The following is a 22982-nucleotide window of genomic DNA, read 5'->3' on the forward strand; positions in this document are numbered from 1 at the left end:
ATTTTGTGATTCAGAGCCACGTGGGCATGTTCATAGTAATAGCAACCACTGTGAATATTGCCTTGGCGATACACTTGGATAAATGGGTATCTTTGTTACCTACTACACGTATTCATTGGAGAATTGGTATTTGATGTGAAGGGAGTCAAACCTTGGATATAAAACTCTAGTCTTTCTCCATTACTGAACAGCACCTGGAAGTTTATCTTGAACCTAAAAACCACATCCCCCTGACCAATGAGAAAATTGAAGGGATTAGGACAGCAAGTGATTAGTTGTGGGAACTGAGTGAACCACACTGACTCCATCCTGTGATGCAGTTCTAGAGCTAGCTCAGTTCCCTTTCTATTCAATTATGGGTCTGGTCTAAATTCTATTCTGTCAGAAAATTTTATTCAATTGTAGGAATTGAGAGAAGACCTTATTGTCTTGTTTGAACCTAGTCCTATATAGCTAGGAAACTGGAGCACCCCTACCTGCGATTTATAGACCCTTAACTGACTTCAACCTGAGGTAAATGGTCAATGGCCTCAGCATTGATTGATGATGGTCTTTTGAGAACACTATGGAAGTGTTCAGCCCATCTGTCTAGGATCGTGTCCTTATCACTAATCAATGTGGCTCCATCAGCACTGAGTAGTTGAGATGCACCATAGGTCTTTGGCCCATAAATAGCCTTCAGGGCATCATAAAAGTGCTTTGGATTATTACTATCAGCATAAAACTGAATTTCATCTGCCTTCTTACTGAGCCAAGAATCCTGCATCTCTCTGAACTTTGCTTGTACTTTACTTTCACTGACCTCATTGTTGTATGCCTGTGAAACCTGGACAGTCTACCAGAGCCATGCCAGGAAACTGAATCGCTTCCATTTGAATTGTCTTGGGAAGATGCTGAAGATCACCTGGCAGGATAAGGTACCAGACACTGAGGTCCTCACTCGAAGTAAACTGCCAAGCATTCAGTCTGCTTCAGAGAGTGCAACTCTGATGGACTGGCCATATTGTTTGAATGCAAAATGCATGCTTGCCAAAAAGACTGTTTTACGTAGAACTCACACAGGGCAAGCACTCACACACTGGTTAGAAGAAGGACACTCTCAAGAACTTTGGAACTGATTGTGTCTTATGGGAGACACTGGCACAGGACCGTTCAGCATGGCATTCCCACATCAGAGAAGGTATTGTGCTCTCTGAGCAAAGCAGAATTGAAACAGCTCAAAAGAAATGCAGGATGTACAAATTTAGAATATCCACCCCAAATGTTCACATGGACTATTTGTGCCTGACCTGTAGAGCATTCCAAGCTCCTATTGGTCTCATCAGCCACAGTCAGACACATTGAAACTTGACTCTAGCATAGTGATGTCATTTTGGTCCTCTTCGAGAATGAAGGACAACAACCAACCAACCAACCAACCAACCAAGTACCTAGGTTATGCTGACCAGAAACTCAGTCAGATACAAAGATTGATGGAAGGAGTTTTCTCACACTTATATATCTCAAGTAACCCATATGTTTTACCTGAAAACTGGCCCCATACTGATCAATCATTTATTATTTCCATGTTCCTCTGATTCTTTATAGATGCTTGGGTAGGGGGAGTGGGACATCCTTTTTCTGAATTCACTCTTCCTCTCCCAACTTAGAAATCTTTCCCTAATCTTTCCTCCAATTAGAAATCAGATCACCTAATTTTCTGTTGTTTCCTTTTAATTAATTATTCTTATTTGGTTAACTGTTTTCAAAGTATGGAAGTCTGTCTCCCTCTATATTTGAGGTCTAACCCTAAGGTAAGGAAGGGGCCTGGTCCTGATTTGTTGGGCAGTTGGCTTGCATTGCTTAATAGATTGATATGCTCAGAAGATGGAACCTTTGTTTTCCTTAGTCATTTCATCTTTCACCCACCACACTAACAATATTTAAGGGATCAGACAGATATAATTCTAACCTGGTACCCTCTCTTTCTCTCTGAGGAGAGCAGAGTGGCCAAGCTTCTGGCCCCAATCTCCTGCTTTCCTTCCTGGCAGGAATTGAAGTCTGGGGGGGAAGGAGTTAAAGGAGTGGCTAGAGAACTCTATTCTGCCTCCCTTCAAGCCACACAATGATACACCCATGCTACATGTGGGAGACAACTTCACTATACCACCATTTTACAGATGTGGATATTAAGGCTGAAAAAAGTTGTAATCTGAGAGATTTGCCAAATAGATTTTTAAAGCATTTATCTCAAAAGCAAAAAACAAAAAAGAGCTTCAGGCAATATAGATACATAGAAGTAATAGTAGGAGTAAAACCGAGTGTAATAGAATTTAAGGAAAGGAAGGAAGGGTTATCTATCATGTAAAACTTCCTCTGTGTTGTTTCCCTGTTTGTAAATGGCCAAGTTGGAAGAGATGATATCTAAAGGCTCTTACAATTCTTTTCTGTGTTAACACATTTGGAGAAGCTGAGTGAAATAAGAGAAAATGCTAAAGCTCTGAATACTATAAAAATACACAAGTGAATTTTAATTGCTACCCACAGAAAAAGCAATTAAACGTGTTCTGTATGTAAAAATCTTAGGTGCCTGGCAGTACTTAAAGTGAAAACTCCTTCAGAGGGCACCTGAATATATTTGCATAAAATTTGGCACAAAGATTATATTCTAAATAGACCTTACATTCTATTCTCATGTCATTTTCAAGTTTAATTAGTGTTTGTTCTGTTCTGCTTGCCAGCTTCTGGATGGGGGTGGGGATGGGATAGGAAGAGGGGATTTCAGGTACAAATCTTTGAGTTTTCCCATCCTCATCTTCTAATTAAAAAATACTTACGCCCTATCTTGAATCATCCAGATTCTGAGTGTTTTCTCTCAGTAGCTTCAAAAGCAAAAGGGGATGACATCTTGCAAGTCTGCAAAAAAGGGAAGTATAATACTTGGTAATGATTAAATTGAAGTGAATCAAACTAAACTGAGCAGTGGTGGGTGGGTCTCCTCTACTCAGAAAGTCTGGTGGGAGCCTGTAGGCCTTTAAGGCCCCTGGTTCAATCATTCACTTATTCAACAACTATTTATTAAGCGTCTGACTGTGTGTAGAGCTTGGTGCCTAGAAGAAGCACAAAATACAAGGGTTTAGATAAAATAGTGTTCCTGACCTCATGGAGCTTACAGTCTAGAATAGGAAACAAAACCCAGGATGAGACAGCCAAAATATCTAATATATATAAAGCTATAATATATAATATACTATATATAATACAAAATATAATATATAATGAAGCATAGTAAGTGAATTGGAGGTGCAGAACAAAGTGCTATGTGAAGTCTAAAAGGAAGTTAATTATATATAGTTGAGCAGGGAGGACTTCCTGGAAAGAGTGGCATTTAGGTTGGATGCCAGATATTCCCCATAAGCTCCACTGTCCAAATGTCCTATGCCGTGAAGCTAGCCCTGCTCTGCATAAAGTCTGTGGAACAGATCGGCATTGTTTTATCCCTGCTTTCCAGAGAAGAGCACTGAGTCATAATGTGGAATGATATGATTTGTCAAATTACAATGAGATCTTATAACCTTGCAGTTATAGAACAGTTAGGATAGATATAGAACATAAGTGCTCTAGATATAGAACAGTTAAGAACAACTATGAAATATATTTAAATCCTTCTTGTTTCTAACAGATTTTTGGGGGGTAATGATGCTATTGGAACAAAACTATATTGGCAAAAAGCTTTAGAGTACTTTGTATTCATCCTGTGAAATGGCTTGGTGTTATTAAGCTTTATTTTGCAGAGGAGGAAACTGAGTCATAATTTAGACTCGTCAGACTGTAATTATATCTCACAGTTTTGCAGTTACATAAGAACATCTATGAACTTATCTAAATCCTTCTTGAATCTTTTTATATTTCCAATTTGTACAACCTCTCAAGAAGTGAATTTCATCTTTTTACTACCCACAGAAAAATGTATTATTTCTTTTTTCTTTGTCCTAAAACCTAATCCTCCAAACATCAAGGGGTGCTCTTAGTATTCTGGGATTTGGAAAACAAGTCTCAGTTTACCTCTAATAATAGCTGACATTTACATACTGCTTCGTCCACATTTATTTATTTTTTTGTTTTGTTTCTTTTTTCTTTCCCCCCCCTACATTTTAATACAGGTGGAACATTGAATGATTCCTTCACTTCAGCTCCTTCACAGCCAAACCGGGAGGCAGGGACTGTTTAAGTTTCTCTGCCCTCTCTTTGTCTGTGATGACCACTCTGTACAGGTACCTGCTGCATCGAACCTTAAACTTCACATTGTCCTTGTTCTTTTTGATCTTGACAGATTTGCCATCTCTTCTCCTGGCTGTGAGCAGGAAGTCTTTTATTTCCTCGATTTTTCGGGGCATGGAGGCGGCAGGACGAGGGGCAGCGTGTGGCCCGAGAGGTCCTGCCACTGTCAAGGGTCCTAGGAAGACGGAAAAAATGCTTCATACACATTTAGTCGATCCTCATAACAACCCCGTGAAATGGCTGCTATGATTATTCCCTTTTCATAGAAGAGGAAACTGAAGCTCAGAAGGTTAATTGACTTGCCCAGCATCACACAGCCAATTAGTGCCAGAAGCGAGATTGAAACCAAGGTCCTTCTGATTCCAAATTCAGCATTCTATCCACCGTGCTCTGCTGCCTTTCCACCTTCTATTCAATCCCACTCATCCCCAGTCTATTCTGGGCAGAGACACCAAGGATTGTTGGTATGTCAAGCCACTCACTCGGTGTCTTAGTTAATTCAGCCAGTCTTCACACAGCTCTTCTTGGTTACCTGGATAATTGGAGAGCTCAAGCGCAAATTCACTTTAACAATGGGAAATGCCCCAGTACTGAGGATCAAAGGAGTTCCCCACATTATCTCTATTTCAATAATAGTGATACCTTTCATTTGCATGCTTTCATTTATCTAGTACTTTCTCATTCATTGTTTTCTTGTTGGAAATTATTGTACTTACTGCTCTGCTGAGGCTCAGGGGCATCACTTAATTTACCCCTATTTATATGGGGAAGCAAGTCACTAAGCCACAGCTCTGTCTGCTCTACCAAGCTTTGGTAAAAGTAGTGAAGGAACTACAAAACTAGAAAAGCCAGAGGGGTGGAATAGGGGCAAAGTTGGATTTTAGGAGGCTTTTGGGCCAAAGGATGCCCTTTGGATATGGGGGCTTTTCAGCTCAGAGAGGACTTTTGCTTAGGAATATTCTTAGTCTTGGAGAGACTAGGGCAAAGAAGACAGGAAGTAAGGAATTAGCTCCTTAGGGTTTACTCTAGGCTCTTGGATCTACAGAGAGAGAAATGTCATTTCCCTTATGGGCAAGTTAGGACATTTCCATCCTCAGCTCTCCATCCTCTATGGTTCTGCACACAGTAGGCACATAATAAATGTCTAGTCTCCTATGGAAGCCCATCAGGGGAGAGGAAATGTCATTAGATCCAACCACGTAATTAGCTCTCAATAAATATTTGTTATTCTCTTTTATGAGTCTGGGACATTTTATGGTCTATCTCTGGCAACCAACAATCTTTTTGTAACTTCTACCCTTATCTGGTGATGTCCAATTTCACAGTGCTAATATGTGTCTGAAGAGAAACTTGAACCCAGATCTTCCTGATTCTAAAGCCAGTCCTATATCCACTAGGCTGTGCTACCTCTCTACTCATAATAAGCTTACATTTATGTAGCATTTTGCATAATAATTCACGTTTATATGTCTTATAAAAGTTTATTGAGCTCTCTTCTCACAAGGCTATGAGACAGGAGGTGCAAGGATTATTTATTATCCTAATTTAACAGACGTGGAAACTGAAACTCACCTGGGAGAAGTCACTTGCCCAGGATCAGAGCTAGTGTTTGAACCTAGATCTTCTGATTCTCAGATTCTCTCTGTGTTTATTAAAGAAGCGCCACAACGAGCATAGCAGGGTCATGTTGTAACAAATTTCAAACTGTAATGATATAAGAAGAGAGAGAGAGGTCTCCTTCCACTACTGACTTCCTTAAATCCCAACTAAAATCTTACCTTCTACAGGGAACCTTCCCCAACCCTTCTAAATTCCGTTGTTTATCATTTTCTATTTAACCTGTATATAGCTTGCTTTGCATAATTTGTTTGCATGTTATCTCCCCCGTTAGATAGTAAGTTTCTTTTGGGCAGGGACTGTCTTTTGCCTCTTTTTTTTATATCCAGTGTTTAGCATAGTGCCTGGCACATAGTAGGTGCTTAATACATGTTTACAGATTTTTTTAAAAGTACCTAGTATGTGCCGGGCACTTTTCAAATATTGTCTCATTATTATCTTATACATCTTATCTTAGTGCATAGGACACGGAGTCAGGAAGACCTGTGTTTAATCAAGCCTCAGACACTTCCTAGCTGTGCAAGTCACACTTAATTGATATCTGCCTCAGTTTCCTCATCTGTCAAATGGGATTCATAGCACTTACTTCCTGCGTTGTTATGAGGATCAAATGAAATAATGTTTGCCAAGCTCTCTCCAAACCTTTACATGTTTTATGAATGCTGGCTGCAATTATTTTAATACGGAGAATAGTTCCTGGCACATAATAAGTGTTTGAGAAAATGATTGTTAATTGATTGATTGAGACCCCTAATGAACATCAGGCCAAAAAGATTTTATACTAGTAAAGTGTCTGCAACAATATATTATCATATACTATGGTCAGGGTGGGTTTATAGCAGGAGTGCAGGTTTAGTTCAATATTTGGAAAGGTCTAAACATAATCAACAAAACAATAAAACCACATGATTATATCAAATGCAGAAAAGACTTTTGATGAAATACCAATTTCTGTTTGAAAAACAAACTTTAGGAAGCATAAGAATAAAAGTATTGTTCCCTAGTATGTAAGTAAGTAGTGTAAGTGATATATTATCCGCAGCATTCAAAACTTCTCTATTTGCTGTAACTGATAGTTGCATGTATAGACTGTGTGGTGGCGGCTGATGGAGCACCTGTGTTTTCTTGGTGTTAATTGTTAGGCCAAAATTAGCACAAGCAGCAGAGAATTGATTCATACTTTGTTGCATCTCAGCTTCAGAGGTTGCATTTGAGTGCACAATCATCTGTAAACAGAAAATCATGCACCGCATAATTATTTGATAGAATACTAAAAATTCTAGCTATAGCAATCAGACAAGAAAAAGAAATTGAGCGTAGGCAAAGTGGAAATAAAATTATTGGTTTTTTTTTCAGATAATACGATGGTTTCTTTAGAGAACCTTAGCAATTCAACTAGGAATTAATTGAAACAACTTCAGCAAAGTAGCATGACGTAAAATAAATCCACTCTATAAACAACCAACAAAACCCAGCAGAAAGAAATAGAGAAATTCCATTCAAGATAGCTTCAGAATATATTAAATATTTAGGAGAAAAGCACAAGACGTATGTGAATACAATTAAAAACATTTACAGAAATAACAATGTGCCTCAGTAATTAGAAAGTTATTAAATGGTTATGGTTAGGCTATGCCAATATAATGCCAATGCCAATATCACCTAAATTTAATTGTTTAGTGCTATACCGAACTGTCAAACAAGTAACTTATAGAACTAGAAAAAATAATAACAAAATTCATTTGGAGGAACGAAAGGTCAAGAATCTTAAATGGAATAATGGAGGGGGGGAGTGGAAAAGAAGCAGGCATAGCAGTATCAGATCTTAAACTGCTGAGTAGTACTGGCTGATCAGTGGAGCAGATTAAGAACACATATTTCCAAAGCAAATGAGTACAGTAACATAGTATTTAATTAACCCAAAGATTCCAACTACAGAGGTAAAGATTCACTATTCAACAAAAAGTTCTGAGAAAACTGAAAAGCAATAAAGTAGAAATTAGGTTTAGACTAACATCTCACTCTATAAACTCCAAATGGATACATGCTCTAGACAATTCACATCATAAATAAATTAGAGGAGAATGGAAGGAGATAGCTCTCACAGCTATGGACAAAGAAAGACTTCTTAACAAAACAAGGGATAGAGATATTAGAAGAGATAAAATAAATGAATCTGATTACATTAAAGTGAAAATTTTTTTTTGTACAAACAAAATTAATGCAGCTATAATCAGAAGGGGAAAAGTTCACTGGAGAAAAAAATCTTTACAATTGTTTCTCTGCTTAATAGCCAAGATTTATAGGGAACTGATTCAAATACATAATTATAAACATCATTCCCTAAGAGATAAATGTTCAGAGAATATGAGGCAGTTCTCAAAAGAAGAAAAGCTATCAACAACCATATGAAAAATAAGAGAAATGCAAATTAAATACAACTATGAGGTTCTATTTCACATCAATCAGATTGGCAAAGATTAAAAATAAAGTAAAATGGCAATTGTTGGAGTGGCTGTGGGAGGACTGGCATTTCCATGCAGAATGAGACCTATGTTTTTGGAAGTGGCCAATATGTAAATCTAATTTACATCATTATGCTAACTTGTTACAATTGAGGTTAAAACTTTTTCCTTCCCGGGGAAGGTAGGCAAGCAGGGGAAGACTCATGATAATTTGAAAAAAGAAAGAAAGGTGTGCCAATTTAAAAATACGTAGCAGAGACTTAGATGATCCTGATTGTGATTCTTTGATGGTTGAACTTTTTCTGGCTGCTTGAAGTCCCTTTTCTTTGACCTGGAAACAATGGCTATGACATTTGTTCACATGATGGTCAGAAGAAGTGATACAAGAACACTCTCAAGGTCTCTCTTAAGAACTTTGGAATTGGAGACACTGGTACAGGACCTCTCAGCATGGTATGCCCACATCAGAGAAGGTGCTGTGCTCTATGAGCAAAGCAGAATTGAAGTAGCTCAAAAGAAACATGAGAAGTGCAAATTTAGAGAATCCAGCCCAAATGTTCACATGGACTATTTGTGCCCAACCTGTAGTAGAACATTCCATTCTGAGTTTGTATTGGTCTGATCAGCCATGGTCCAACACACCGTAACTTGGCTCTAGCATAGTGATGTCACTTTGGTCCTCTTCAAGAACAAAGGACAACTACCAATCAACCAACCAACATTAAGTTTGAGATTTCTTTCAGGATGTGATTCATTCTTTTTATTTTCACTTTGCTCTCTGGTTGTAAAAGGCAAGGGCAGTTTTATTTTTGGATTTCCTGAAATATAGTATCCAGATATTTTGTTCATTTGTGGTTTCTATAAATGAACCTCCCCAAATTTCCAGTTCATAAGGTTGCCTCCAAAGCTGGAAACATACACTTCAGTATCACCACAAGGTCACTTAAAATGGTCTAGTGATTCTTAGAGTCTCTTTCCTTAACCTGTTTTCTAGGTCAGTTGCTTTGTTTTTTAATAAATTATATTTTCTTTTATCTTTTCAATCTTTTGATTTTGTTGCAATATTTCTTGTCTCTTGCAATAATCGAATTTTGATTATTCCATTTTATTTTTGAGGGAGTTTATTACTTGGGAAAGGTTTGCTACCTTCCATACTAGGTTATTTATTAACCTTCCATTTTTTTCCTCCAGAGATCTTATTTCAATTTCAATTTCTTTTTGGTCTCATTTCTTTTACACATTCTTGTGGTTAAGCAGTTTGTTTTCTGTAGCTCCACCAATGGTTATTATGGAATTACTCTATTCATCAGCTCTCTTAATACATAGTATTTCTTCACTGTTTAGTACTTTCTTTTGTTCACTTATATTTTCCCTGGTGTGGATCCTTTTTCCAAACCCATAGGCTTAAGGTTTGTTTCTATTAGTAAGGACTATCTCTCAGCCTCTGCTTGGTTTTAGACATGTTTTTATTTAGTTCTTGAGTGGTTGGAGGAACTTATTTCTGTTGCTCTTTGGTTTTCTTTTGCTAGAATATGTGTGAGAGAACAGAGTTTCTCCATGATGTTTCTGTTGCTATTTTAGACTCGAATACAAGAAGAAGTAGCAGACTGGCCAGTCTTCACCACAAGAAGCGCTGCAGTCATTGCTGGAAGTTCCTCCCAAAGTGCAGCCAGAGATGACTACACTAAGGACTCAAGAGCTCTCCCAATTGACAGATTTCCCTCCAAGTCTGGAAACATATAGTTCAGGATCACTATTCAGTTACCTAAACTCAAAAAAGGAAACAAATCAAGAGCCATCCTCAGATCCAGGTTCAGCCTTGCCTAGGCAGGACATATGCCCTCTATTATGTCCTTACAACCAACATGCTGTACCTTCCATACCCCTCATAGGAATAGACTTGAACAGTCCTGACATGATCTAAAGACAAGATTTCTTCCTTCCTTCCTTCCTTCCTTCCTTCCTTCCTTCCTTCCTTCCTTCCTTCCTTCCTTCCTTTCTTTCTTTCTTTCTTTCTTTCTCTTTCTTTCTTTCTTTCTTTCTTTCTCTTTCTTTCTTTCTTTCTTTCTTTCTTTCTTTCTTTCTTTCTTTCTTGTCCTTTCTTTCCTTCTTCCTTCCTTCCTTTCTTTCTTTTTAAAATGATATTTTATTTCCCCCCAGTTATGTGTAAAGACAGATTTTAACATTCACTTAAACATTTTTTTGAGTTCCAAATTTTCTCTCTCCCTTCCTCAACTCTCACTCCCTGAGACAGCAAGCAATTTGATGTAGGTTATACATGGACAAGATTTCTTATTTGTATTCCCAGCACACAGAACAGCAAGAACCTGGACACACCTAAGGGTGAAATTATTTAAAGTTCTCTGAGGAGTTCCTATCCTCTTGGCTTAGTGACCAATCTTTTTGATGCAGACAACCAATACTACCATCATAAGACCAAGGAACAAATAACATTTGGGGTGCTCATCATCCAAAGGCACTCAAGTCCTTCAGTCCTGACACACAGGGGAGTTTGGAAGGGGTCAGGGCTGCTCAGCACATGCTCTACAGGGTGGCCCCTTAGATGCCCAGTCCTCAATATATTTGCAATGTTTACTCTCTCTCCTTTACGTCCCTTAACTTCCTAAATGTATCCCTATCTGTATACTATTGTTTTTCAGTGAAAAAATGTTGAAAAAAATTATGCTTCAAGTATTACTTCTATTCAAGAAACTTTATGTATCTATTATATATATGGCACTATCAGGCACTGAGGATATAAAGACAAAAACCAAATAGTTCCTGCGCTCAAAGAACTTAGATATTTTTGGGTAACAATGAAAGTAATAAAAGAATTGGAAATCGAGGGGGTGCCCATCAACTGGGGAATGGCTGAACAAGTTGTGGTATGTGAACATAATGGAATACTATTGTGCTATAAGAAATGGGGAAGACACAGATTTCATAATAACCTGGAAAAACCTACACGACGTAATACTGAGTGAACGGAGCAGAACTGGGAGAACATTATACACAACCACAGATATATTGATTCTGTGATGACTAACTTTGATAGACTTCACTCATCTCAGCAATACAAGACAGCTCCAAAGGACTCATGATGGAGAGAGCTAACTACATCCAGAGAAAGAACTATGGAGTCTGAATGCAGATTGAGGCACACTATTTGCTCTCTTTTTTTTTTCTTTTTCTTTTTTTTTGGTTTTGTTTCTTCTTTCTCATGATTCATTCCACTGGTCATAATTCTTCTTTACAACTGGACTACTGTGTAAATAAATTTAATGCAAAGTTATATGTAGAAGATACATCGGATTCCATGCTGTCTTGGGGAGGAAGGGGGATGGGGGCGGGGGGGGGAAGAAAATCTGGAACTCAAAATCATGTAGAACTGAGTGTTGTAAACTAAAAATAAAAAATCTTAATTAAAAAAAAACCTATAAAAGTAATAATACTGTAACTGAGCCCAAAGCCCATTGGTATGGGACTCTTTCCTCATTGTTAGAAAACAGTGTCCTATCACTTCACTAGGGGAGGGGTAGAGTTGGCAAGAAGGGGAAAAAAAGGAGACTATCTCTTTAATCTCTTTGAGTCTCTCCAGTATTTCTGGGATCTTCAATCCTTTCTGGTGCTTTTGGCTTCTATCTTCAAGAGATAAGATGAACTATACCAACCCTATTTCAGGTTGCTAAAAAGTGACTAAGACTCTGGGAAGAAAGGAACATGAGAGGAGTAGGCAGTTTCTTTCATGTCCCTATCTCTAGTTTGCTACCCTAGAGACTTTAGGGAATTTCCCCTTGATCTGAGACTCTCTCTTGGTTGAGCTGAGGTTATCTTACTCACAATGGGAGAGCTCTTTGACTCTATATTTTCTGGTATAAATTTTCCTGTGGATGCTTTCTCTGATTTTTTTTTTTTTTGCTATTGACTTGGATAAATGGATTTCTTTGCTACTTACTATGCATGTTCATCATGGAACTTGTATTTGATGGGAAAGTAGTCAAGACCCAGTGTGTAGATTGCTGAGCCTGGAGTCAGAAAAGACTCAGCTTCCTGAGTTTGACTCTGAGTAAGTCAGTTAACCCTTTTTGCTTTAGTTTCCTCGACTCCGAGTAAGTCAATTAACCCTCTTTGCCTCAGTTTCCTCATCTGTAAAACAAGCTAAAGAAGGAAATGGCAAACCACTCCAGTATCTTTGCCAAGAAAACCCCAAATGGAGTCAGGAAGAGTCAGACACAACTGAAAAAATGACTAAAAAGTGAAGCCTCAGATATAAAGCTTAAGTCCTCCTTTCCCCATTAGTGAACAGCAATCAGAAAATTAGGGTGAACTTGAAAACTGCATCCTCTAGTCTAGATTAACCATATTTAAGAGAGCGGAGAGATAGAATTCTAGTCCGTTCCTCTTCCTTCGCTCTGAGGAGAGCAGAATGACCAAGCTTCTGGCCCCAGCCTTCTGCTTTCCTACATGGAAGGATTTAAAGTTTCCTTGAAGAAGAGTGGGGGAGAAGAGGCCAGCGACATCTATTCTGCTTTCTTTCAAGCCCCACAATGACACCCCCATGCTACGTGGAGGGGACAGCCCTTGCAACGATAGCATCTCACTTTTATCTAGCACTTTAAGTTTTACACAACACTTTCACCAGCACTGGCCTATGAGATAGGGAGGGCCAGAGTTATTATCCCTGTTTCTCAGATGAGAAGACTGAGGCTGAGACACAGACTAAGTGGTTTGCCCGAGTGACAAAGCTATTCAGTATCAGAGAACTCAGCATTTGGGGCTTATTTAGTGAAAAGTCTCTCATTTTAATACTATAAAAGATGCTTTGTTTCAATGGTGTCCCTCTGACTGATGAAAGAGTGCTTTAGAAATGTTATTAAATAAATGTTATTGTGTCATTGTAAAGCACTCTCTCTCAGTGCTTTATACCATGGACTTTTCCCTATAGATTGTGGTTTGATTTGGATTAGCGCTAGGCACAATTATTAAATAGTTGGTTTGTCTTTGACACCATACTTTAGTCTAGGTCCCCAGGGCCTACCTCTTTTTTGGGGGGGGGGGCAGGGCAATTGGGGTTAAGTGACTTGCCCAAGGTCACACAGCTAGTACATGTATCAAGTGTCTGAGGCCTCATTTGAACTCAGATCCTTCTGACTCCAGGGCTGGTGCTCTACTCTCTGCACAACCTAGCTGCCCCTGCCTACCTCTTCTGTAATCCGCTCACCTATGGCCTCCAACTTTGCTCCATCAATACTTATTTACCCCATGTACCATTTCCTTAGGACTTCTTTGCTATCTAATTTGATGAACTGATCATGTTGCTAATGTCTCATTTATTCATTCATTTTACAAACACTTATTAAATGCTTAATTCACCTGGTTGGTACCTAGACATTCAAAGATAAATAAGACCAGGTCACACAGCCTAATGTTTTGAACTTCATGTTCTTGCTCTTCTGCCACAACAGCTTCTTTATTCAACAAACATTTATTTAAAAAGTCTATGATGCATAAGTTCCTGTACTGTGTCCTTGAGAAGCAAAAATTAATAATGACAGTCTTCACTGTTAAGGAGCTTACAGCCTGCTAAGGGATAGGATATGCACACAACTGAAAGGGGCAAAGGAGAAATCCAAACAAATTGCTTTAGTAGGGTGGTATCAAACTCAAACAGAAACAAAGCCAGTAACATATATATAAGGATCCAGGCAGCAGCGTATTCACTTAATTTTAAAATATGTTTTAGATTAAAAATGAATTGGAAACTAAACAATCTAATCCTAAAGAATAAGTGGGTCAAAGAACAAATCATAGAAACGATCAATAATTTCATTAAAGAGAATGCCAACGATGATACAACATCCCAAAATTTATGTGATGCAGCCAAAGCAGTACTTAGGGGAAGATTTATTTCTCTAAATTCTTTTTTTTTGAGGGGGGAAGGCAGGGCAATTGGGGTTAAGTGACTTGCCCAAGGTCACACAGCTAGTAAGTGTGTCAAGTGTCTATCAGGTCGTCTTGACTCCAGGGCCGGTGCTGCCCCCACCTAGCTGCCCTATTACCCTAAATTCTTATATCAATAAAATAGAGAAAGAGCAAATGAATGAACTGCGTATGCAACTAAAAAAAAACTAGAAAAAGAAAAAAATTAAAAATCCCCAATTGAGCACCAAATTGAAAATCTTAAAAATCAAAGGTGAAATCAAAGATCGAAAGTTAAAAAAACAACAACTATTGAGCTAATAAATAAAACTAGGAGCTGGTTTTATGAAAAAGAAAACCAATAAGATAGATAAGTCATTGGTTAATTTTATTTAAAAAAAAAAGAAAGAAGAAAACCAACTATCTAGTATCAAAAATGAAAAGGGTGAAATCACCACCAATGAAGAAGAAATTAAAGCAATATAGGAAATATTTTGCCCAATTATATGCCAATAAATCTGACAATCTGACCAAAATTGATGAATATTTATGAAAATATAAATTACCTAGATTAACAGATCAGGAGACAGAATGTCTAAATAACCCCATCTTAGGAAAAGAAATTGAATACGTCACTAATGAATTCCCAAGAAAAAATCCTCAGAGTCAGACAGGTTCACAAGTGAATTCTACCAAACATTTAAAGAAAAATTGATTCCAATACTTTATAAACTATCTGGAAAAATAGGCAAAGAAAGAGTCCTACCAAAATCCTTTTATGATCAATTATGGTGTTGATACCTAAACCACAAAGATCTAAAACAGAAAAAGAAAATTATAGGTCAATTTCCCTAAGGAATATCAATGCAGAAATTTTGAACAAAATACTAGCAAGGCAATTATAGCAATATATTACAAGGATTATATACTATGACCAGGTGAGATTTATACCATAAATGCAGGATTGGTTCAATATTAGGAAAACTATCAACATAATTGACCATACCATTAACAAAAACAACAGAAATCATGATTATCTCAATAGATGCAGAAAAAGCTTTTTGACAAAATACAGCATCCATTTCTATCAAAAACACCAGAGAGCAAAGGAATAAAGGGAGTGTTCCTTAAAATGATAAACAGTATCTATCTAAAACCATCAGCAAGCATTATCTGTAATGGGCATAAGCCAGAAGCCTTCACAATAAAGACCCCAGTGAAGCAAGGATGCTCATTATCACCATTATTATTCAATATAGTGCTAGAAATATTAGCTACAGCAATAGGAGAAGAAAAGAAATCAAAGGAATTGGAACAGGGAATGAGGAAACAAAACTATCACTCTTTGCAGATGATATGATAGTATACATAAAGAACCCTAGTGAGTCAACTAAAAAATTACTTGAAATAACTAACAACTTTAGCAAAGTTATAGGATATAAGTTAAACCCACAGAAATCATTAGCATTTCTTTATATGACCAACAAAGCCCAGCAGCAAGAGATGAAAAGAGAAGTTCTATTTAAAATAATGGTAAACAATCTAAAATACTTAGGAGTCTACCTGCCAAGACAAATTCAGGAGCTATATGAACAAAATTACAAAACCCTTTTCACACAAACAAAGTCAGAGCTAAACAATTGGAAAAATATCAATTGCTCATGGGCAGGCTGAGCCAATTTAATAAAAATGATCATTCTGTCTAAGTTAGCTCACTTGTTCAGTGCCATACTAATCAAACTACCAAAAAATTATTTGATAGAATTAGAAAAAAAAACAACAAAATTCATCTGGAAGAACAAAAGGTCGAGAATGTCAAGGGAATTAATGAAAAAAAAATACAAAAGAAGGTAGCCTAGCAATACCAGAGCCAAAACTATATTATGAAGCAGTAATTATCAAAACTATCTGGTACAGGCTAAGAAATAGAGTGGTGGATCAGTGGAACAGATTAGGTACACGAGATACAATAGTAAATGACCGTAGTAACCTAGTGTTTGATAAACCCCAAGATCCCACCCAGTCTTTGGGATAAGAACTCACTCTGACAAAAACTACTGGGAAAACTGGAAAACAATAGGGCACAAACTAGGTATAGACCAACATCTCATACCATATATCAAGATAAGGTCAAAATGGGTACATGATTTACACATATTGGGTGATACTATAACCAAAATAGGAGAACAAAGAATAGTTTACCTGTCAGATCTATGGAGAAGGGAAGAAATTTTGACTAAATAAGAGATAGAGAGCATTAGAAGTTGTAAAATAGATAATTTTGATTATAATAAATTAAAAAGCTTTTGCACAAACAAAACCAATGCAACCAAGATTAGAAGGAAAGCAGAAAGCTGGGAAACAATCTTTATAGTAAGTGACTCTGATAAAGGCTTCATTTCTCAAATACATAGAGAACTAAATCAGTTTTATAAAAATACAAGCCATTCATTCCCCAATTGATAAATGATCAAAGATATGAACAGGCGGTTTTCAAGTGGAGAAATCAAAGCTTTTTAAAGGCATATGAAGAAGTGTTCTAGGTAATTTTTGATTAGAGAAATGAAAATTGAAACAACTCTGAGGTACCACCTCATGCCTGTCAGATTGGCTAATAGGACAGAAAAGGAAAATGTTAAATGTTGGAGAGGATGTGGGAAAATTGGACCCTAATGTACTGTTGGTGGAGTTGTGAACTAGTCCAACCATTCTGGAGAGCAACCAAACTGTACATACCTTTTGATCCAGCAATACAGGTACTATGTCTGTATTCCAAAGAGATCATACAAAAGGGACAAGGACCTACATGCACAGAAATATAGGCTCTCTCCTTGTGGTGGCAAAATATTGGAAACTGAGGAGATGCCCATCAATTGGGGAATGGCTGAACAAGCAGTGATATATGAATGTAATGGAACACTATTGTGCAATAGGAAATGATGAACAGGCAGATTTCAGAAAAACCTGGAAAGACTTGTACAAACTGATGCAAAGTGAAATGAGCAGAACCAGGAAAACATTGTACGCAGTGTCAGCAACATTGTCTGATCAGCTATAAATGACTCAGCTCTTTGCAGCAACACAATGATCCAAGTCAAGTACAAAGGACTCATGAAGGAAAATGCTATCCATATCCAGATAAAGAACTGATGGGCTCTGAATACAGATTGAAGCATACTTTTTTTTTTTACTTATTTCATCCTTTTTCGTATTTTTTTTTCTTTTGAACTGTTTCTTCTTTTACAACTGTTATTAAAATGGAAATATGTTTTACATGATAGCACATGTATAACCTCTACCAAATTTTAGAAAGAGGGGAGGGGAGGGGAAGGAGGGAGGGAGAAAAATTTAGAACTCAAAATCTTGTGAAAAATGAATGCTAAAAATTGTCTGGACATGGAATTGGGGAGAAACATTAAAATACTATTTTAAAAAAGCACAGGGCAAATTATAAAAAAATAATGTTTTTCTGTGGTTTATTATACTTTTATTTTGTTAATTGTTTTCTGATTACTTTCAAAAATTAAATTTATTTTAGTTTTGGGCTACATTTTAAGTTCTAAACTGTTTCCCTCCCTCCAATCCCACCTTGCACTAGAGAAGGCCACCATTTGACATAGATTTATAAATACATGTAAAACCATAGTATGTATACTTCTGTTCATCAGTTCTTTCTCTGAAGGTAGAGAGCATCTTTGGGTCCTTTATAGTTGATTTAAGTATTTACAATACTCAGAATAACTTGGTTGTTCACAATTATCCTTCAAACAATGTTGCTGTTAACTATATACAATGCTCTCTTAATTCTACTCATTTCACTTTTTATTATTTCACACAGCTTATCATTTCTTACAGCATAGTAGTATTCCATCACAATCATATACCACAACTTGTTTAACCATTCCCCAAATGACGGACATCCCCTCAGTTTCTGTTTTTAAAATTTTGTTTATTTTTACTCTAAACTTAAGAAATAAAACAATCATTTCCATAACATAGCAGAATAGAAAAAATGAGTGTACATGAAACCGCAAATCTATTATGTACAGCTTGCTATTATTTTAAAATACGTAATAAAGTTATCATGTAACTTTCTTTTTTTCCCCTTTCTTTCCTCTCCAATTCCCCCCACCATAACTATCATTAGACACAAATATGTATATGTACATGTATAGGTATAGGTATATGTGTGTGTGTATATGTGTATGTGTGTGTGTGTGTGTATGTGTGTGTGTGTGTGTGTGTGTGTGTGTGTAAGATCATTCTTATACATACCTCTACTTACTATTTATTTTTTCTGGATGCAGATAACGTCTTCCTTCATTGGTCAATTACTTTTTGCATCTGGTTTGGGCCACACCCTTGGGAGTGTTTTGAGTTCCATGGAGCCCACAGGTATATACCTGACACCTCTGCTTTCACGAACCATCCAGTACATTCCAAGCATGGGAGATGGCTTGTGGGAAAATATGTTGATTTTCTGTCTCTCACTTGCAGTATCTGACCCTCAGTTTCTTCATCTCTTAAATGTCAATTTCAGCCCAGGCTGTGTCAGTAACTATTTAACAACCAAATCATCAGAGAAAACATTCTTTTAAAATTTATTTATTTATTTATTTAATATTTTTAGTTTTCAGCATTGATTTCCACAAGATTTTGAATTACAAATTTTCTCCCCATTTCTACCCTCCCCCTACTCCAAGATGGCATATATTCTGATTGCCCTGTTCCCCAGTCAGCCCTCCCTTCTGTCACCCCACTCCCCCCCCATCCCCTTTTGCCTTGCTTTCTTATAGGGCAAAATAGATTTCTATTCCCCATTGACTGTATATCTTATTTCTTAGTTGCATGCAAAAAACAACTTTTTTTTTAACACCTACTTTTAAAACTTTGAGTTCCAAGTTCTCTCCCCTCTTCCCTCCCCACCCACCCTCCCTAAGAAGGCAAGCAATTCAACATAGGTCACATGTGTATCATTATGTAAAACCCTTCCACAATACTCATGTTGTGATAGACTAACTATATTTTGCTCCCTCCTATCCAGTCCCCCCTTTATTCAATTTTCTCCCTTGGCCCTGTCCCTTTTTGAAAGTGTTTGCTTTTGATTACCTCCTCCCCCTATCTGCCTTCCCTTCTATCATCCCCCCTTTTTTATCACCTTCCTCCTTCTTTCCTGTGGGGTAAGATACCCAATTGAGTGTGTATGTTATTCCCTCCTCAAGTCAAATCTGATGAGAGCAAGATTCACTCATTCCCCCTCCCCTGCCCCTTCTTCTCTTCCAATTGCAATGCTTTTTCTTGCCACTTTTATGTGAGATAATTTACCCTATTCTATCTCTCCCTTTCTCCTTATCCCAATATATTCCTCTTTCACCCCCAAATTTTAATTTTTTTTAGCTATCATCCCTTCATATTCAACTCATCTTGTGCTCTCTGTCTCTATATATGTATATTCCCTTCAACTACCCTAATACTGACAAAGGTCTCATGAATGATAAATATCATCTTTCCATGTAGGAATGTAAACAAAACAGTTCAACTTTAGTAAGTCCCTTATGATTTCCCTTTCTTGTTTACCTTTTCATGCTTCTCTTGATTCTTGTGTTTGAAAGTCAAATTTTCTATTCAGCTCTGGTCTTTTCCCTGAGAAAGCTTGAAAGTCCTCTATTTTATTGAAAATCTATATTTTGCCTTGGAGCATGATTCTCAGTTTTGCTGGGTAGATGATTCTTGGATTTAATCTTAGCTCCATTGACCTCTGGAATATCATATTCCAAGCCCTTTGATCCCTTAATGTAGAAGCTGCTAGGTCTTGTGTTATCCTGATTGTGTTTCCACAATACTCAAATTGTTTCTTTCTGGCTGCTTGCATTATTTTCTCCTTGATCTGGGAGCTCTGGAATTTGGCAACAATATTCCTAGGAGTTTTCTTTTTGGGATCTTTTTCAGGAGGCGATCTGTGGATTCTTTCAATTTCTATTTTACCCTCTGGCTCTAGAATATCAAGGCAGTTCTCCTTGATAATTTCTCAAAAGATGATATCTAGGCTCTTTTTTTGATCATGGCTTTCAGGTAGTTCAATAATTTTAAAATTATCTCTCCTGGGTCTATTTTCCAGGTCAGTGGTTTTTCCAATGAGATATTTCACATTGTCTTCCATTTTTTCATTCCTTTGGTTCTGTTTTATAATATTTTGATTTCTCATAAAGTCACTAACTTCCCCTTGCTCCAATCTAATTTTTAAGGTAGTATTTTCTTCAGTGGTCTTTTGAACCTCCTTTTCCATTTGGCTAATTCTGCCTTTCAAGGCATTCTTCTCCTCATTGGCTTTTTGGAGCTCTTTTGCCATTTGAGTTAGTCTTTTTTTTAAGGTGTTGTTTTCTTCAGTATTTTTTTGGGTCTCCTTTAGCAAGTCATTGACTTGTTTTTCACGATTTTCTTGCATCCCTTTCATTTCTCTTCCCAATTTTTTCTCTACTTGTCTTACTTGCTTTTCCAAATCCTTTTTGAGCTCTTCCATGGCCTGAGACCAGTTCATGTTTTTATTGGAGGCTTTTGATGTAGGCTCTTTGACTTTGATGACTTCTTCTGGATGTATGTTTTGGTCTTCTTTGTCACCAAAGAAAGATTCCAAAGTCTGAGTCTGAATCTGAGTCCATTTTTCGCTGCCTGGCCATGTTCCCAGCCAACTACTTGACCCTTGAGTTTTTTGTCAGGGTATGACTGCTTGTAGAGTAGAGAGTACTTTGTCCCAAGCTTGAGGAGCTGCACTGCTATTTTCAAACCTACTTTTACACAGCAAATTCTGCCACACCAGCATTCCTCCTCCCCAAAGAGCTGCCAATCAGGACGGACCACAACTCAGATTCAGGCAAGCTCTGTGCTGTTGCTCTGATCCACCACTTAATTCCTCCCACCAGGTGGACCTGGGGCCAGAAGCAACTGCAGCTGTAGCTCTGGAAGCAGCCTCAGAGGTGCACCACCTCTTCTGTCCCCTGGGTGGTGGCCTACTGTGAACTCTTTTCACTCTGTCCCATTCCCACTAACCTTCTCTGTTGCCTTTGGTGTTTGTGCATTGAGAAGTCTGGTAACTGCCACAGCTCACTGATTCAGGGCACTACACTTGTTCTGCCCAGCTCCCAGTCTGGTTGGTCCTGGCAGTGCCCACGCTGGGCTCTGCTCCGCTCTGCTCCCAGCTCCGTGTGATAGACCCTTCCCAGCAACCATCCAGGCTGTCCTGGGCTGGAGCCCTGCTTCCCTGTGCTATTTCATGGGTTCTGCAGCTCTAGAATTTGTTTAGAGCCAATTTTTATAGGTGTTTGGAGGGACCTGGTGGGGAGCTTATGCGAGTCCCTGCTTTCCAGCCGCCACCTTGGCTCCACCCCAGAGAAAACATTTTTAAATTTAATTTGAGTTATTAATACTTTCTTAAGCCTAGATTCTAGCCAATCAACAAAACAATAAATCAAATCCTGATTTGCACTCTGATTTCTGAGAGCTGGTTCAAGTTGGCTTCTGCATACCCCTGATTTCAACCCTAAAATTCAATAACATTTCATGATTCAAGCAAGCTCAAGGCTTTAGTAAGGTTTTAAGGGAAGGCTTATAGGTAAGTGTTTGCATGCTGTATAAGGTGAGAGAACCCTGGCACCAAAGATCTCAAAAAGGAGGGGCACATAGCCCTGAAAGTGTGACATTAGAGAGGCCTCAGGCATAGCAATAGGTTCTCAGTATCCACACTTAAATTACCCCTGTATTCCTAAGAATGCTGATTATATCTTGAGCTAACCCTGGATTTCAGGAACTCACAGAGCACTTTATTTTGCACCTCTCTTATTTGCCATCCATTTTAATTATGTATCATAATTACCTATAATTTGTATTGTATACCCTTACTCAAACTCCAGGTGGGCTCTACCTTTTACCTCCAAACTTTGTATTCCTCTCACCATATACACACAAGTGGGTACTTAATAAATGACTGTCCCATGAGTGACTAAATGAATGAATATGCCAAAGTAGCATCTGGTTTGCCCTCTTCTGTCTATGGTAGGATCACACAGGAATAGGAGAAGGATAATTATGATCCTCCAAAGAAAATAAGGAGAAAAGAAAAGAGATTGAAAAGAGTATGGACGAAAGAAAAGAAAATACACTGACAGAGAAAGGGTCTTTGTCTTCTGCAAGTGAAGGGCACAGGTTTGGACTGGACTGTTGGACATCTCCATTTAATATTCCAAACAAGTGCCAAACTTTTGGTGCCACCTGCTGGTGTTACTTAAAATTCAACAAAGTCAACAAACATTTGTTGGAGCTTCTGTCGTTTTGCAAAACCCTGGTTTGGAAGTTCTGGGGAATACAAAGATAAATTAACAACAGCAGTAGCAGCTTATGTTTCTGTAGCACTTTTAGGTTTAAAAAGGACATTCTTCACAATAGTCCTACAAGGCATGTGGTGCAGTAGGATTAATCCCATGCTATAGCTGAGGAAATAGGTTCAGAGCAATTAAGCCCAGTCTAGTGGGAGAGATAAGGCATGCACGCAAATAGCTGTATTGCACACAGTAAGCACTTATTCATTCAACAGTTTAGTTGCCTGTTATGTGCAAGGCACTGTGCTTAGTTTGTAAATATAACAGACAGCACAGTCCCTGCCCTCAAGGAGTTACCAATTTTATATAGGGGAATAGATAGGAACATAAATGTGTCCTGGGGTCTACC

The 22982-nt window shown here is 37.8% G+C and overlaps 1 protein-coding gene across 1 annotated transcript; it reads right to left on the reverse strand.

Moving 5' to 3' along the window:
- Nucleotides 1–4122: 4122 nt before the first annotated feature.
- Nucleotides 4123–4376, reverse strand: LOC118844668 (60S ribosomal protein L38-like). The gene has a single exon (XM_036752606.1). The coding sequence runs from the start codon at nucleotides 4374–4376 to the stop codon at nucleotides 4164–4166; it is 213 nt and encodes a 70-aa protein (XP_036608501.1). The 3' UTR covers nucleotides 4123–4163.
- Nucleotides 4377–22982: the final 18606 nt, after the last annotated feature.

This window comes from Trichosurus vulpecula, chromosome 3, assembly GCF_011100635.1.
Source record: "Trichosurus vulpecula isolate mTriVul1 chromosome 3, mTriVul1.pri, whole genome shotgun sequence".
Taxonomy (NCBI): domain Eukaryota; kingdom Metazoa; phylum Chordata; class Mammalia; order Diprotodontia; family Phalangeridae; genus Trichosurus; species Trichosurus vulpecula.